The 18,607-nt window shown below is 44.9% G+C and overlaps 1 protein-coding gene across 1 annotated transcript in view; it reads right to left on the bottom strand.

Moving 5' to 3' along the window:
• The window catches only part of LOC138652216 (DEP domain-containing mTOR-interacting protein-like), a 43,667-nt gene that overhangs the window by 14,755 nt on the left and 10,305 nt on the right, over positions 1–18,607 (bottom strand). The window contains exons 2-4 of the mRNA XM_069742985.1: positions 2,322–2,500; positions 1,116–1,307; positions 120–230 (exon numbers count right to left, since the gene is read on the bottom strand). Of these exons, the coding sequence (XP_069599086.1) occupies positions 120–230; positions 1,116–1,307; positions 2,322–2,500 (482 nt within the window). The remainder of the gene's footprint in view (positions 1–119; positions 231–1,115; positions 1,308–2,321; positions 2,501–18,607) is intronic.

Below are 18,607 nucleotides of genomic sequence, written 5' to 3' on the forward strand. Positions count from 1 at the left end.
GAATGCAAAACAAACCAACAATGAAACCTGGGAAAGATGGCCACAGTAAATTATGCCAGTGACATCAGAAAATATTTGCCAGATGCAAGTGATAGAAGTGTGAGCAGCAGCCACAGTACCTAGAGTGACTTGCTTTATTGGCTTGTGGATTAATGGATGGTGGTAAGAAGAAGCGCCTACAGAAGTGTTTGTTTTTATGACTGCTGGAGGTGGAGGCTCTGGATTACTCTCTTCAATACAAAAACAAGACAAGTCATTTAGTCAGTCAATTACCGTGTTTTTCGGACTATAAGACACAAGACCATAAGACGCACCTAGGATTTAGAGGAGGAAATTAGAAAAAAAAAAACAAACTCAATCCTGTACTTCATATCCCCTATCCTGGTACATATGCTCCCCTCATCCCCGTTCTGATACACATGGCCCCTCATCCCCATCATCCCGGTATGCATGACCCCATCCTTATTCTGGTACCAGGATAGCGGATATTAGTACAGAATTGTATTTTTTTAACTCACCTTCCTTCTCTCCATTGCAGCATCCTGCTCCGGTGCCATCAGCTGATTAATGCTTTAAGCAGTGCATGGCAAGGACATCATGCGCTGCTCACATGCAGAGTACAGCTGCCGGAATACTCACCGGGACCATTGCAGAAAGCGGTGAGTATCCATTCCTCTTCAGTAGCGCGCACTGTCAGCCACCTGCTTCCGGAGGTCACGTGTGCTGATACTTAAGAAATGAATATTCAGAATATCACGCGTGACCACCGGCAGCAGCTGGAAGGCTCAGGCTGACCCTGCGCACTACTGAATAGGAATCGATACTCACCGCCCTCTGCGATGAACGGTCCCAGTGAGTATTCCTGCAGCTGTGCTCTGCTTGTGAGCAGCCATTTTCCTCCAAATTTTAGTTTGGGAAATACGATAGCCAAGAGGCAACTATAATGCTGATGCTTCTGGGACCAGTTTAAACAGTTACTAGTGCAGGGTCTGAGGACAACATTAGTAAGAACCACATTGAACCCCCTGTGCCATCCTTTGCTTCCGCATACCCAACCAAGAGTCCATTTTGCATGGACTGCTCCTTTATGAAGACCATTTTCTGAAGTCTCTTACCATATACAAAGCCAGTACTAAGAAGCTCAGCTCTTAGTTTAAGCAGGCAGAATGGACTGTCTGGAGAATCTGGTCGCAGCTCGTTGGATGAAGTATGCTCGTCAAGGACTTCAATTAGTTTTCTTCTGCGTCGGACATTTATAGCAAAACGGTACAGCATATCCGAGTCGTAGAATTGATATTGCCCAGATACTGAGGAGAGATTAGAGGTCACCATCATTACACTTATCTTCATGTCACTCCTCCTGTGGTTAGAAGTTCTACCCAGCAATCACTTATATCTGCTCCTAGGGAACTCGAGCGGCAATGACCAGCGATCAATGAGCGCCCAAAGATTTACCACACTGCTTTATTAAAGTGACATGTTAAAGGGACACTGTCACCTGAATTTGGAGGGAACAATCTTCAGCCATGGAGGTGGGGTTTTTGGGTTTTTGATTCACCCTTTCCTTACCCGCTGGCTGCAATATTGGATTGAAGTTCATTCTCTGTCCTCCGTAGTACATGCCTGCACAAGGTAATCTTGCCTTGCGCAGGCGTGTACTATGGAGGACAGAGAATGAACTTCAATCCAATATTGCAGCCAGCATGCAGCCAGCGGGTAAGGAAAGGGTGAATCAAAAACCCCGCCTCCATGGCTGAAGATTGTTCCCTCCAAATTCAGGTGACAGTGTCCCCTTAATCAAAATTAGAAGCCAGTTTGGGAATAGTGGAGAAAAGCACCAACATTTGCCTTTCAGGTGGTCTAGGAAAGCATGGCAGTGCTTCTGATGCAGTTATATGGCAACTATGGATTTTCTTAAGCTTTAAGTGGGTCTTTTATAAAAAAAAAAAAAAAAAAAAAACAGTAAAGCCAACAAAAAGGGTGAAAGTTGTCTTATGAGAGTTTCTCAGTCAACACCAACGCTATATTACATTGCAATATAGTGTTTACATCACAAATTTTGGAATGCCCTGGCTGAATTTGGCATGTAGCACCAGCTGTCTTGCCCACTTCAAAGCCCTAGCAAGATGTGGAGAACAGCAATAGTTCCCATGTAATAGAACCACACGGCCCAAGGTTCAGCTGGAGAAAGCTAGTTGCAGATGTGACCGGCTTCTTGAGCTCATCTGCCCAGTGGACAGATAGATGCATTATGCAATTTCACCTACATCATTGGGGGGTAAAAAAAAAACAAACAACAAAAAAAACACAACAACTAATACCGTGGTGGATGATCCCATACTGTAGCATTGTTCTGCATAGTGTTTCACCGTCCGCTCTAGATGCAACTTCACCACGATCTACCAGCCAATCCACGATCTGCGAGCTGATGAAAGCCCTTTTATATTGTGCAGAGTCTTCTTCACGGACTTGAAGAATACAGTCTTCTTCCTCCATCATCCTTACAAAATAGAGTGGTAGATGCTTACAGTAATTTATGGTTATATGACCACTGAACATTTAGCACACAAAAAAAAAAAAAAAAAAAAAAAAAAAAAAAAAAGAAAAAACCCTTAGAGATTACCATATAAAACGATCGCCAAACAAATTCGGCATGAATATGGTACATTCGGATGTGATCGGTAACAAGCATTTTTCTTAAAAATCGGAAAAAGTTGATAAAAGATAGAATAAAAGCCGGTATTACAGAACCCCCCAGCACCAAGAATGTTATGCAGTATATGTATGGATAATAGTTTCCATGTGAAATGCATCAGTCCACAGGCTGCGCCCCTGGACAAGATATTCTTTCTGACCTCCCCCCACCTTTGTAATTCCCACAGTAAATAGCGGCAGGCTCCGGCCCCCTGCAGCTATTGTAATGTATGTCTGGCCAGCCGTTTTCCTATTGGCCCGTCCTGTGTATCTGTGTTATATATTCTGTGTGCTGAAAATAAAAAGTGTGTTCTTTTAGACTGGAAATACGTGGGGTAGCAGTCAGCTTTTATATGCTCTCACGTAACCAAGGAATTCCAGCCAGCATCCTTCATTCAGAATCCAGCAAAAGCAGCGTGGACCTCCTGAAACACGGGGTGGTACTGAAAGAGGTACCCCAGCTTGTTAGACCCCGTTACACTGGTGGCAGACAGCGGGATCTGATACCCCTTCTACAGGAGGAAAGGAATGAATGGAAGACAACTACCAGAAGTTAAAGAGGACTACATTAAAAGATCTGGTGGAAGCCCGAGGGTTAATCGCCAGCAATAAAACAAAAGCGGATTTGATAGCAGCCATCATGGAACACGACAGTGCAGCGCCCCCCAATGTGAACGTGGAGGAGACTGAATTCCAGAGGGAGGTAAAGAACAGACTGGCGTTCTATGGCCCAAACCCTGCAGTAGAGATCATACGAGAGGTGATGTGTTATGATCTGGTGGTTTAGGAACAACATGAGACAAGCTCTGAAGGAGGTGGTATCTGTACTTACCGCAAACCCTGAACCTAGCAGCGCAACTAAAAAATAGCCGTGGGGGGTACCTGACGCTCCCTAGACCCCTCGGCACAGCCTAAGATCTAACTTCCCCTAAAGATGGAAACAGGAAACCTATCTTGCCTCAGAGAAAATCCCCAAAGGAAAGATAGCCCCCCACAAATCTTGACGGTGAGAGGAGGGGAAGATAACATACGCAGAAATGAAATCAGATTTTAGCATAGGTGGCCAGTCTAGCTTGATAGATAGGATAGGAAAGGATACTGTGCGGTCAGTATAAAAACTACAAAACAATCCACACAGAGTTTACAAAATCTCCACACCTGACTAAAGGTGTGGAGGGTAAATCTGCTTCCCAGAGCTTCCAGCTAACAGAAATAATCCATACTGACAAGCTGGACAGATATAGAATGCACAGAACAATAAGTCCACAACATGTGGACTGAAAAGAGCAAAGCCAGAACTTATCTTTGCAGAACTGGTCAGGAAACCAGGAGAATCCAAGCAGAGATGTGAATCCAGCCAGGAAACATTGACAAGTGGCACAGGCTGAAGAAAGAGCCAGACTTAAATAGCGGACGATAAGTGGAGGCAGCTGATGACAGCTAACTCCAAGGAGCAGCCATACCACTAGAAACCACAAGAGGGAGCCCAAGAGCAGAATTCACAACAGTGATGGCTGATGTGCGTACTGATCTGAAGGAAAAGATGGCCGAGCGGACCAGGATAGAGCTGGCCAAGATGGAGATGGCAGAACGGACCAAAGTGGAACTGGCCAAGATGGAGATGGCAGAGCGGAGAGAGGAGAGTCAGCGAGCAGGGGGAGCTCTGGCTTCCGCCCAGGTACCTTCAACAGTAAGCCACAAAAAGATCCAGTATAATGCCTTCCGACAGTTGGGGGAGGCAGAGGAAGACATTGATGGCTTTCTGCAGGACTTTGAGCGGCAGTGTGCCCTTCATCAAGTGAAGCCGGAGGAACGGGTTCAGATTCTGGCCGGCAAGCTGACAGGCTGGGCAGCGGACGCCTATCGCATGGTACCTGATGAGGACTGTATGGACTATGAGCGGATCAAAGAAGTGATCTTGGCCCGGTATGCTCTGACACCAGAGGCATACCGCCAAAAGTTCCGCGGACTTATAAAACGAGTAACCGATACCCACGCTGAATGGGCCTGTAAATTACGGCGGTCACTGCTACAGTGGGTACAAGGGAGCCAAGCAACCATTAAGGAGGACATTCTCCAGCTCTTCTTGTTAGAACGATTCTTTAATGGACTAAACCCCGAGACACAGGAATGGCTTCGGGACAGGCGGCCAATGACTCTTGAGGAAGCCGCTCGTCTGGCCGATGAACATCATGACGCCAGGAGGCCTCAGTTGTCAGGATCAAAGATGGTCACTAGGGGTCCACCCATGGACCTGGAAGGCCCTAAACCACCGAAGATTGTAGGGGGACCAGCTAGAAACCCGGCCTACCACAGTTCCCCTGGGGCGCGATGCCACACCTGCCGTCAGCTGGGCCACCTGCAAAGACAGTGTCCCAACCGGACTCAGCATACCCAGTGGCCAAAGGCGGAAACAGCTACCTTCCATCGGGCCGCTGTACACTGCTACCAAGGTGAAGCTGACCCAGCATTGGGGGCTACAACTAACCAAGGGGTGGAAGACATGGAGGAAGTGCTGCATGAAGTAGACCCCGTGCAGGCAGCCCGGGCAGATAATCGACAACAGCATCGACAGGTCGTGTGGGTTAATGGGAAACGCATGCAGGGACTAAGATTCCGGAGCAACTTTGACCCTTGTGAAGCCTCATCTCGTCCGGGACCAAGAGAAGACGGACCGGACAGTGGCAGTCCATGTAGCAGGGGGAGCCATACATCGACTGCCCACTGCCAGGATTCACCTGAACTGGGAAGTTGGGGATGGCCTTATTGAGGTCGGCTTGATGGAGGATTTGCCTGCAGACGTTTTGCTGGGAAATGACTTGGGGCCCATGTTGTCTGCCTTCTCGGTTGCCCCTCTGGCTGAGACATATCCTGTGACCACCCGGAGACAAGCTCGAGCTGCGGAGGTGGAATCACTCAGAGGAGGCCCAGGTAAGACATCCCAGCCCTACACGTATTCCCATAGCCAGACATTTCTTGGGCCACCCTAGATGAATTTAAGAGGGAGTTACTTGAGGATCCTTCATTGGAGGGATATCGTGGGAAAGCACAGGAGGGGAGAGGGGTACTGGAAGGGGAACAGTTTATATGGACGCAGGGACTCCTCTACCGGATCACAGAGCAGCACCACACAGGGACGAGCCCCACTATAAAACGACAGCTGGTAGTTCCCAAGAAGTATAGGCAGGAGTTACTGCAAATCATGACATACCCTTGGCTGGGCACTTCGGCGTCAGTCACACCAGGCATCGTCTGACACAAAACTTCTTTTGGCCGGGGGTAACCTATGATGTTCGTCAATACTGCCAGACCTGTGACAGTTGGCCGGTCATCCCCAAACCGATCCGTTAAGCATCAGACTGTGTATGCCGATCGCGTCGCTGAAAAGGGGAGCCGTGTTACAGAACCCCCCAGCACCAAGAATGTTATGCAGTATATGTATGTATAATAGTTTCCATGTGAAATGCATCAGTCCACAGGCTGTGCCCCTGGACAAGATATTCTTTCTGACCTCCCCCCACCTTTGTAATTCCCACAGTAAATAGCGGCAGGATCCGGCCCCCTGCAGCTATTGTAATGCATGTCTGGCCAGCTGTTTTCCTATTGGCCTGTCCTGTGTATCTGTGTGATTATATTCTGTGTGCTGAAAATAAAGTGTGTTCTTTTAGACTGAAAATATGTGGGGTAGCAGTCAGCTTTTATATGCTCTCACGTAACCAAGGAATTCCAGCCAGCATCCTTCATTCAGAATCCAGCAAAAGCAGCGTGGACCTCCTGAAACACAGGGTGGTACTGAAAGAGGTACCCCAGCTTGTTAGACCCAGTTACAGCCGGTAATTTGTGTGCCGCGTTCAGTGAAGTCATAACGTGACAGGTTAGAATAGGTATATACACATGTAATACAGAGATACATAGAGGTCACTGATCTAACTGTATATTCATAAAATAAAAGCCGGTAATTCAGCCGCCGTGGTAGTGTAAAATCACAGCAGGAGCCGACATGATAGAGATGGATTACATACAGTAAATACACATAGAATAGGTAGATATATAAATAACAGTGACACATGATTAGTACAGTGTGCAGCTTACTGTACATGTATTTAATAAATACAGAAAATTGGAACAGCACTTTATCGACAGGCGGGTACACGCCTCCTAGACAAAATATCCAAGACTTGCCTCAATCCAGACAGGGAAAAAAAAAAAAAAAAAAAGTTGTTTCATTTCAAACCCACATGCTGTGGCAACGTTTCAACTCAAATGAGCCTTTTTCAAGCAGTGATTAACACACATGGGTAGGTTAGCCCCTTAATGACAGCCAATACGTCTTTTAACTGACCTGAGATAAGAGAATAGCGTGCCCATACAGGTGACAATCCAGTAGCTGTCGGCTGTCCACTATAGCTGACAACTTGCTGCATCAGCCACGATCAGTGGTTGCACCCTCCAAATCTGTTTAACCCCTTAGATGCTGCTGTCAATAGTGACTACATCAATATAAATGGCTAACAGAGTGTGGGGGCTTCCTATTTATCCCAATTGTTGCCCTCAGAACATGATTGTGTGGTCCTGATGTTTGCCATGGCAATTCGTGACTAAATAGCGGCCTTAGAGTCTGCCAGCTGTTGTAATCTGTTCAGAAGTTAGAGGCATTTAGGTGGTAAAAATACACATTTTGATCTGTCATGCCACTTCGCATTAATTCCTGAAAAGCACCTGAAGGATTAATAAACTACCTGACAGCAGTGTTCAATGTGTCAGGGGGTGCCGTTTCTAAAATTTTATTACTTTTGGGGGTTTCCCCAATATATGGGACCCCTAAACTCAATTCAAACATTGATAAGTTCGTAAAAAATAAATTTTGTAAATTTCCTTAAAAAAAATAAACTTACTGCTACATTTTTAAGCCTCCTAAAATGCTAACAAAATAAAACATTTTACAAATGGTGCTGATGTAAAGCCGACATGTGGGAAATGTAATTTATTAATGGTTTGCTGTGGTATGACTATCTGGATTAAAGGGATAATAATTCAAATTTAGAAAATTGCTAATTTTGTAACGCTCAAATCTCTGATATTTTTTTTTTATAAATAAAAACACAAAACATATCAACCTAAATTTACCATTATCATAAAGTATAATGTGTCACGAAAAAACAATCTGAAAATTACTGTGATTTGTTGAAGCGTTTCATAGTTATTACCACATAAATTGACACTGGTCAGATTTCAAAAATTTGGCTCCGTCACCAAGGGGTTAATATACATACTTGAGTATTGTGAACTTACATTTCATCAAAAACGTGTTAAAATGCATATTCCAAGATAATTATGTACAAGTGCAATAACATCAATACAAAAGTCTTCATATAAAGTGATTCGGATATAGTGCTAAACATTTAATTGAGTCTAATTATACAGCGCAAAGTAGGATTTACATTAGCCTTAATGAATGCCTCTAGGACCACAGCATTAGTTGGAGGCGTAAAGCTACTACCTTCTCTATTCAGATCAAATTCACTTGTTCTAGTGGGATTAGACACCTTCACATTAATGACTTAACCCCTTAGCGACCGCCGATACGCCTTTTAACGGCGGCCGCTAAGGGTACTCAAACCACAGCGCCGTTAATTAACGGCGCTGTGGAAAAAGTCCATAGCGCCCCCCAGAGGCCGATTTTCTCCGGGGTCTCGGCTGCCGAGGGTAGCCGAGACCCCAGAGAACATGATTCGGGGTTTTTTTAACCCACCCCGCATTTGCGATCGCCGGTAATTAACAGTTTACCGGCGATCGCAAAAAAAAAAGCGATCTCTTTTTAATTTCTCTGTCCTCCGATGTGATCGCACATCGGAGGACAGAGAAAAGGGGTCCCAGGTGGCCCCCCCAATACTCACCTAGCTCCCCCGATGCTCCTCGTGTCTCCCGGTGGGCGCCGCCATCTTCAAAATACTAGTGATATAGAATTATACCGCACTCACAAGTGGAATAACATGCAAAAATTGAACAATTTATTGTGCACAACAATAACATAGCATCACTGTACAAAGTCCAAACTCAAAGCGTAACAAAAAAAATGACGTTTCGGACCCTCCGGGCCCTTAATCATACACCGCTGTGGAAAGAAAAAATGCCATATATATACACAAGATCATACAAATAAATAAAAATGTCCACATCACGTGTATACTATCTAGTACACAATAGGTAGAGGAGCCCCAAATTAGTAGCCCCGAAGTCCAAAACCTAGAGTAAAGGAATCACACCACTATCACAACGTGTCTGAATCTAACACCTAAAAGCACACTTATGTGAGGAGAGGGCACCATAAGATTTACCTTTGGTGGAATGATGTGTAGTATATGAGTATACCCAAAACGGGGTAGAGATCAATATATAAAGTCCGTATGCTGTAGGAAATAGCGTGAGGATTAGAGCAGGCTCAATTAATAGGACAACTAAAAAAGAAGGAAGTAATAAGTTACCTAGGTTGGTGGTAGAAGGCGTTAATGTAGGGGATATGCCATATAAGTCGCACCTAATGAATTAAGGATGCAATATATAAGGGATCGTCCATCGGCAAGTGGGGCGCATGCACGGAAAGCTACAGTGTCCAACCCAGAATACTGGGGACGCCATCTAGACCATGTAGACCAATGCGCCCCACTTGCCGATGGACGACACAGCATCTCCGGTCAGCGGTTTTATTATCAGGGCTCACTGCGCACGCGCCCCACAAGCCGGCCTGCTCCATATACAACTAGCGTCCTTAACAACGGGGACGCCTGCGCACTTAGATCGTCTATGTCATTTCCGGGGGCGGGACTTTCCGGGTAGCAGCGTTCATCCAGAGGGGGGATATAAAGGGCCCACACATTGCTAATAGTGCACACAGCCACAGCAGGGCGCGGGAGCGCAGCTTTACCAGACAGACACGCAAGGTAAATACCAAGTAATATACACCCATATGGGCTCTTCATCTATATAGCATTGCTGATCCCTTATATATTGCATCCTTAATTCATTAGGTGCGACTTATATGGCATATCCCCTACATTAACGCCTTCTACCACCAACCTAGGTAACTTATTACTTCCTTCTTTTTTAGTTGTCCTATTAATTGAGCCTGCTCTAATCCTCACGCTATTTCCTACAGCATACGGACTTTATATATTGATCTCTACCCCGTTTTGGGTATACTCATATACTACACATCATTCCACCAAAGGTAAATCTTATGGTGCTCTCTCCTCACATAAGTGTGCTTTTAGGTGTTAGATTCAGACACGTTGTGATAGTGGTGTGATTCCTTTACTCTAGGTTTTGGACTTCGGGGCTACTAATTTGGGGCTCCTCTACCTATTGTGTACTAGATAGTATACACGTGATGTGGACATTTTTATTTATTTGTATGATCTTGTATATATATATATGGCATGTTTTCTTTTTCTTTCCACAGCGGTGTATGATTAAGGGCCCGGAGGGTCCGAAACGTCATTTTTTGTTACGCTTTGAGTTTGGACTTTGTACAGTGATGCTATGTTATTGTTGTACACAATAAATTGTTCAATTTTTGCATGTTATTCCACTTGTGAGTGCGGTATAATTCTATATCACTAGTATTTGGGACTCTTGTCCACTATACCAGCACCACCGTTTACAATCACAAAGAGTGCAGACCAACTTTATTCAAAATTTGCCATCTTCAAAATGGCGGGCGCATGCGCAGTGCGCCCGCCGGCCGGCACCGGGAGAATCTTTGGGGTCTCGGCTGCCGGGGGTAGCCGAGACCCCAAAGAGCATGATTGGGGTCGGTATTACCGACCCCTGTTTTGCGATCGCCGGTAATTAACTGTTTACCGGCAACCGCAAAAAAAAAAGAAAAAAAAAAGTAAAGTCTAATTCTCTGTCCTCTGATGTGATCGCACATCAGAGGACAGAGAAATAGGGGGATTCGGGGACCCTAGCATACTCACCTAGGTCCCTGGATCCTCTTGCTGCTCCTCCTGGCCGCCGGCAGCAGAACATGGCGGACGCATGCCCAGTGCGCCCGCCATCTGTCTCCATCTGCCGGCCGGCAGGAGAACAGCAGTTGGGGCTAAAATTAGGGTTAGGGTTAGGGGTAGGGGTAGGGTTAGGGCTAAATTTAGGGTTAGGGTTGGGGCTAAACTTAGGGTTAGGCTTCTTTCACACTTACGTCGGTAGGGGGCGGTCGCAATGCGTCGGCCCGACATACCGACGCACGTTGTGAAAATTGTGCACAACGTGGGCAGCAGCTGTAGTTTTTCAACACATCCGCTGCCCAATCTATGTCCTGGGGAGGAGGGGGCGGAGTTACGGCCACGCATGCGCGGTCAGAAATGGCGGATGCGACGTACAAAAAAAAGTTTCATTGAACTTTTTTTGTGCCGACGCTCCGCCAAAACACAACTGATCCAGTGCACGACGGACGCGACGTGTGGCCATCCGTCACGATCCGTCGGCAATACAAGTCTATGGGCAAAAAACGCATCCTGCGGGCACATTTGCAGGATCCGTTTCTTGTCCAAAACGACGGATTGCGACGGAATGCCAAACGACGCAAGTGTGAAAGTAGCCCTAGGGCTAGGGTTAGGGTTGGGGCTAAAGTTAGGGTTAGAGCTGGGATTAGGGTTAGGGTTTGGATTAGGGTTGGTATTAGGGTTACGCTTGGGATTAGGGTTAAGGTTAGGGTTGTGATTAGGGGTGTATTGGGATTAGGGTTAGGTTTGAGGTTAGGGTTGAGATTAGGATTAGGGGTGTGTTGGATTTAGGGTTATGGTTAGGGTTGACATTAGGGTTGTTTTGGGGTAAGGGTTGTGATTATGGTTAGGGTTAGGGATTAGGATTATGGATGAGGTTGGGATTAGGGTTAGGGGGTGTGTTGGGGTTAGGGTTGGAGCTAGAATTGGGGGGTTTCCACTGTTTAGGTACATCAGGGGGTCTCCAAACACGACAGCCAATTTTGCGCTCAAAGTCAAATGGTGCTCCCTCCCTTCTGAGCTCTGCCGTGCGCCCAAACAGTGGGTTACCCCCACATATGGGGCATCAGCGTACTCGGGATAAATTGGACAACAACTTCTGGGGTCCAATTTCTCTTGTTACCCTTGTGAAAATAAAAACTTGGGGGCTACAAAATCTTTTTTGTGAAAAAAAAAAATATTTTTTATTTTCACGACTCTGCATTCTAAACTTCTGTGAAGCACTTGGGCATTCAAAGTTCTCACCACACATCTAGATAAGTTCCTTGGGGGGTCTAGTTTCCAAAATGGGGTCACTTGTGGAGGGTTTCTACTGGTTAGGTACATCAGGGGCTCTGCAAACGCAACATAATACCCGCAGACCATTCTATCAAAGTCTGCATTCCAAAACGGCGCTCCTTCCTTCCGATCTCTGCCGTGCGCCCAAACAGTGGTTTACCCCCACATATGGGGTACCAGCATACTCAGGACAAATTGGACAACAACTTTTGGGGTCCAATTTCTCTTGTTACCCTTGTGAAAATAAAAATTTGGTGGCTAAAAAAATCTTTTTTGTGGAAAAAAAAAATATTTTTTATTTTCACGGCTCTGCATTATAAACTTCTGTGAAGCACTTGGGCATTCAAGGTTCTCACCACACATCTAGATAAGTTCCATGGGGGGTCTAGTTTCCAAAATGGGGTCACTTGTGGGGGATTTCTACTGTTTAGGCACATCAGGGGCTCTCCAAACGCGACATGGCGTCCGATCTCAATTCCAGCCAATTCTACATTGAAAAAGTAGAACGGCACTCCTTCTCTTCCAAGCTCTGCGGTGCGCCCTAACAGTTGTTTACTCCCACATATTGGGTATCAGCGTACTCAGGAGAAATTGCACAACAACTTTTGTGGTCTAATTTCTCCTGTTACCCTTGTGAAAATAAGAATTTGTGGGCGAAAAGATCATTTTTGTGTAAACAAAAGCGATTTTTTATTTTCACGGCTCTACGTTATAAACTTCTGTGAAGCACTTGGGGGTTCAAAGTGCTCACCACACATCTAGATAAGTTCCTTAAGGGGTCTAGTTTCCAAAATGGTGTCACTTGTGGGGAGTTTCCACTGTTTAGGCACATCAGGGGCTCTCTAAATGTGACATGGTGTCCGATCTCAATTCCAGCCAATTCTGCATTGAAAAAGTCAAACGGCGCTCCTTCACTTCTAAGTTCTGCGGTGCGCCCAAAAAGTGGTTTACCCCCACATATGGGGTATTGGCGTATTCAGGAGAAATTGCATAACAAAATTTATGGTTACATTTCTGTTTTTACACTTGTGAAAATAAAAAAAATGGTTCTGAATTAAGATGTTTGCAAAAAAAAGTTAAATGTTCATTTTTTCCTTCCACATTGTTTCAGTTCCTGTGAAGCACGTAAAGGGTTAATAAACTTCTTGAATGTGGTTTTGAGAACCTTGAGGGTGTAGTTTTTAGAATGGTGTCACACTTCATTATTTTCTATCATATAGACCCCTCAAAATGACTTCAAATGTGATGTGGTCCCTAAAAAAAAAAAAAAATGGTGTTGTAAAAATGAGAAATTGCTGGTCAACTTTTAACCCTTATAACTCCCTAACAAAAAAAAATTTTGTTTCCAAAATTGTGCTGATGTAAAGTAGACATGTGGGAAATGTTATTTATTAACTATTTTTCATGACATATCTCTCTGATTTAAGGGCATAAAAATACAAAGTTTGAAAATTGCAAAATTTTAAAACTTTTCGCCATATTTCCGTTTTTTTCATAAATAATCGCAAGTAATATCGAAGAAATGTTACCACTAACATGAAGTACAATATGTCACGAAAAAACAATCTCAGAATCAGCGGGATCCGTTGAAGCGTTCCAGAGTTATAACCTCATAAAGTGACAGTGGTCAGAATTGCAAAAATTGGCCCGGTCATTAAGTACCAAATTGGCTCTGTCACTAAGGGGTTAAAAAAACAAAAAACAAAAAACACAAACCCGTTCTAAATCCACTTGCAACTCCAACCAGTTAACGTGTACATGGGCTAAAGGATAAGCCTTTACTCAAAATTGAAATTTGTGGTTCAGATAATACCTTTCAAGATATGTTTATCACCCATTCAGTTCCTGCTTCTTTGGTGCCACTTTTCTGAGGCTGTAACCTGTTCTTTTCTACTTTGTTTTTTTATGACGGTTATGGTGGCGTTTACCACCTCTTTTTCTCTTCCATTGTCCTCCATAGTGGCTACCAGATCTAGAATACAAAGTTTTAGTAACAACAAGTTGATCACATTTATTATGACCCTGTAGTCTCAACCTCTTCTCCAAAATGGTTTCACACTTTTTGCCATGCATAGATATGTCCAGATTCATAGTCACTCATGTCTACTCCACTTTTTCCTCTTTGTCTCCTCCATATCTTTACGTAACTTGTTAGTCTGTCTGTAGATGGCATCTACATGTCCGGAAAGTGGTACTGCACATGTGCGAACCTGGATTTTTCCAGACGAACCTGTTGATTGGCCAGCAGCCCATGTGAAAGCAATTATGCGCTCAGACATGCGCAGTTAGTGTTTAGAGACGCCGAATATGGTGTCTTCTAGTGTCCTCCATGTGCCAATGACAAAACCTAACTGGGTGTTATGCAAGTCCTATTGTGCACTTTATGTTTAGCACTATATCAGAGTCACTTTATGTGAAGATTTTTATATTGATGTTATTGCACTTGTACATAATTATCTTGGAATATGCATTTTAACACGTTTGATGAAATGTAACTTAAGTATTGTTAAGAAATATGTATATAAACCTACCCATGTGTTAATCACTGCTTGAAAAAGGCTCATTTGGGTCAAAACAGTGCCACAGCATGTGGGTTTGAAATAAAAAAAATGGTTTTATCACCTTTAAGCTATGGAGTGCTGTCTGCACTTTTTCCTATGTATTTAATAAGAGATTATTTTTATTGAAAGAAAAAAAAAAAAAAAAAAAAAAGCATGAGCTCCCGCGTAATTTGTAACTAGTAGAGGGAAATGGCTTAGGGGCCGATGTTTATAGCCTGGAAAGGGGGGCACTAATACCCATGGAGCTTCCCAGGCTATTAATATCAACTCACAGCTGTATACTTAGCCTTTACTGGCCATTAAAACAGGGGACCCCCCACAAAAAAAAAAAAAAAAAAAAAAAAAGTGTAGGGTCCCCTATAATTAATAACCAGCAGCACCCATCTACCAAAATTTTAATCAGTCGAAGAGGACAGATTCAGTCGGTAGTGTTTACAGAAGGTAGATGATGATGACCAGGTAGCGGCCTTACAGATCTGATCAATCGATACCTCTGCCTTTTCTGCCCAGGAAGTAGCCACGGCTCTGGTGGAGTGAGCCTTAATGCCTTCAGGAACTGGAGCACCACTAGCAGAGTAGGACAAGCTAATGACCTCCCTGATCCATCTAGCAAAGGTACTTTTAGATACCCTATAACCCTTCTGCTACCCTGGAAGGCTACAAATAGGGACTGATCTTTCCTTCATTGATTAGACATGAGGAGGTCCATGTTAGAATTCATGTCCATGACTAAAGTATGGAATTTTTCCTCCTCTGGATTTTTCAGGTTATCACAGAACGAGGGCAAGGTGATCTAGCTCCTATGGAATTTAAGAACTACTTTAGGGAGACAATCCGGATCTGGTCTTAGAACCACCCTGTCCTCAAATGTGTATGTGGGGGAAACAGACAGGGCTTGTATGCAATTCACTCTACTGGCTGATGTTAAGGCCAATAGCACTGTTTTAAGCATGAGGAATTTTGCCGATAACTCTTGTAAGGGCTCGAGAGGATCCATAGTTAGTGCCTCTAAAACTAGGTTCAGCTCCTATGAAGGAATTTTCCAAATTATAAAATCAGTCTAGATCTACTACAGAATTTAATAAATCTGGACACCCACCTATTGAATGCTAGGTTGCAATTATACAAGGCACCCAAGGCAGACTCCTGTACCTTGAGAGTATTAGTTGCTAACCCTAGTTGCAATCCCAACTGTAGAAGTTGTAGAATAGTACCTATATCGGTACCTCATCCCCAAAAGGTTGCCCTGGAAATGCCAGGAATTACTTCCATGTTCTACCATAGATTCTTGACGCACTTGGTTTCACACTCTTCAACAGGGTGGAGCCTAGCCCTGGCGAGGACCCTTGTCGACACCGTAACGCCCTCAAATTCCATGCTGCCAGATGGAAGCCTTTCACTTGAGTGGCACACTGGTCTCTGGGTAAGCAGGACCAGAATCTGTGGTAGAATCTATGGATTTGTAACAGACATCCTTAGAGGGGAGAGCCACGGACTACTCGGCCAAAATTGAGCAATGAGAATTACTCTTGCCTGATCCTCTGATCTTACCACTGCTGGAGTCATTGCTATTGGGGGAAATACAAAGGCCATGTTGAACTTCCACAGTATTTGAAGGGCATCTACAGCAGATGGATTCTCCCTTGGATGTAACGAGCAGAAGTCCCTCACCTTCCTGTTGCGGAATTGGCAAAACAGGTCCATCTCTGGCCTGCCTCAAACCTGCACCATTTGCTGGAACACTCAAGGGTTTAGAGACCATTCTCCTTGTCTCAGTTTCTTGCGACTCAGGAAGTCCGCTTTCTAAACCCCTTATGTGAAGGGCCGTAAGAGATAGCAGGTGTTCTGCTGGCTGGAAAAGGATGCTGGTTGCCCCCATAAGTTTTTAGGACCTCATTCCCCCGGATGGTTGATATAAGCCACCACCGCACGATTGTGCGACATGACCCAGGCATGGTGACCCCGAAGGAAGGGGAGAAAATATAAGGCCTTTTCCACAGCCCCTTTAAGTTTGAACCCTGATCTCTTTTAGAGGAGACCAGGTTCCCTGCACTGAGTGAGACCTTAGATGTGTTCCCTATCCCGTACCACTTGCGTCTGTCCTGATTACATCCTCAACCACTGGACCCCTGACACCAAATGCTCTTACAGTCCACCAGGCAAGGGAATCTTGCAACTAAGGAAAGATGTATTTTTCCTTCCAAATGCCCTTTTAAACGACTTCTGTGCCCACTAGAGCTGACTTAGGCGACACTACCCATCTTATTGCCAGTAGGCAGGATGTTAGGGATCCTAGTAAGGACATTGCCTTCCTCAGAGTCATTATGGGCTGCTGTATTGCGGACACTGCCAGTCCCATTATTTTGACTATTTTGTTCTCTGGCAGGAGACAGAGCTGGTGTTCCTAGTCCAGAACCAACCCGAGGAAGGATTGAATTTTTACTGTGTTAGCCTCGACTTCAGGGTATTTACCATCCAGCCCAGCTCCTTTAGGACTATAATCACTTCCTTCACTTGATCTGTGCAGTGGCCTTCTGACCTCCCCACTATAAAGAAGTCGTTCAGGTACAGGATGATAACGTCCCAAGAAGGAAGGTAGGACATCACCTTGGTAAAACACCCTTGGAGCTTTTGACAGAGCGAATGGGAGACCTGCATACTGATAGTGCCAGACCTGTCCCTGGACATAGAGCCTCCCTTAGGAACTTTTGATGATCACGATGGATTGGAATGTGGTAATTAAACCTATGACAGCCATGAAGCAGTCCTGGAACAGCTTTATAGCCGTGTTCACCAACTCCATCTAGAAGGAGAAATTCACTACCCACTGGTTGAGCTTCCTCAGATTGACAATATTTCTCATAGAACCGTCCTGCTTTTGTAATCAGTAGAATTCTCATCGAATCTGCTTTTGCACCAGTCTCAAGTCCTCCGCTTCCAAGGATAGTTCTGCCGGGGACCTCCTGTGGGGTGATGACACAAGTCTGCCGGGGTGGATGGACAGTATCATTAGGTCATCCCTGATGACACTCAGGACCCAAACGACTGAGGAAGATGTTCACCCAGGCAGGGATAAAGAGAGCCTCCCTCCTACCTCTGAAATTATGTCATTGGGGGGCTTTTTTGATGTAGAGGGTCTGCTGAACATATAACCAGACCATTTTCTGTCTGAAGTTCCAGCCATTTCTTTGGAGGAGAAATTAGAGGTCATCCCCCCTCGAGAAAGAAGGTATCCTGGTCTGCCCTGGAAAGCAGGGAAACCCTTTTTTATCCCCTGCCTTCTCCAAGAGGTCCTCTAGCTTCTGACTAAAAAGACAACTGTCACACAGAAAGGAGAAGAGTCTTTTTTGAAGGCAGGTCTCCTGGTCACCATTTAAGCCACAAGGCCCATCTAGCTGCATTAGATGGGCTTGCTGTCCTAGCTGCCAAGATCTCATCCCTTGGAACCTTACACCTCAGCTGTTCCTCTATCTGCTGCAGCCAGATCATAAGGAAGCAGGCAGTACATGTCTTAGGTATTGTTGGTTTCAGACCCCCTGTGGCTGCCTCCCAGGTGTGTTTCAGGAACCCATCTGCTTGTCTAATGAATCCTTCAGGGTGCCAATGTCCTCTAGGTTCAGGGCCTTTTTTTTTTTTTTTTTTAGAGGACTTACCAACTGCCCTATCAATCTTAGGGATTTTATCCCAACTCTGAGCCCTTTTCCTAAAAGGTATCTCCTTTTTGAAGGTTGAGGGCAGGATACCAACTTCTCCCACTCCTTCTGAGTGCTTTTACCCTAGAATTCACTGGGAAGGTGCACTTCCTTTATTCCCTCCATGCCCCCCAAAACATAACATCCTGTAAGGATTCAGGCGTTTTCACCTTTAAGCCCATTGTAGACCTGATTGCCCTAACCAGTCTCAGTGTCCTTGGCCGGAAAGCAAGGTCTGCCATCTACATCACTGTCGGAGGATAAGGAGATGGAGCGGGAAGGGGATTCCACATGATATTCCCCAGATTGTGAAGCCTCGGAATCTACTATATAAATGTCTAAGGGTCACTTCCGTCTTTCTGTCCTTCTGTCTCTGTCACGG

The sequence above is a fragment of the Ranitomeya imitator genome, chromosome 10 (assembly GCF_032444005.1).
Source record: "Ranitomeya imitator isolate aRanImi1 chromosome 10, aRanImi1.pri, whole genome shotgun sequence".
Classification (NCBI taxonomy): domain Eukaryota; kingdom Metazoa; phylum Chordata; class Amphibia; order Anura; family Dendrobatidae; genus Ranitomeya; species Ranitomeya imitator.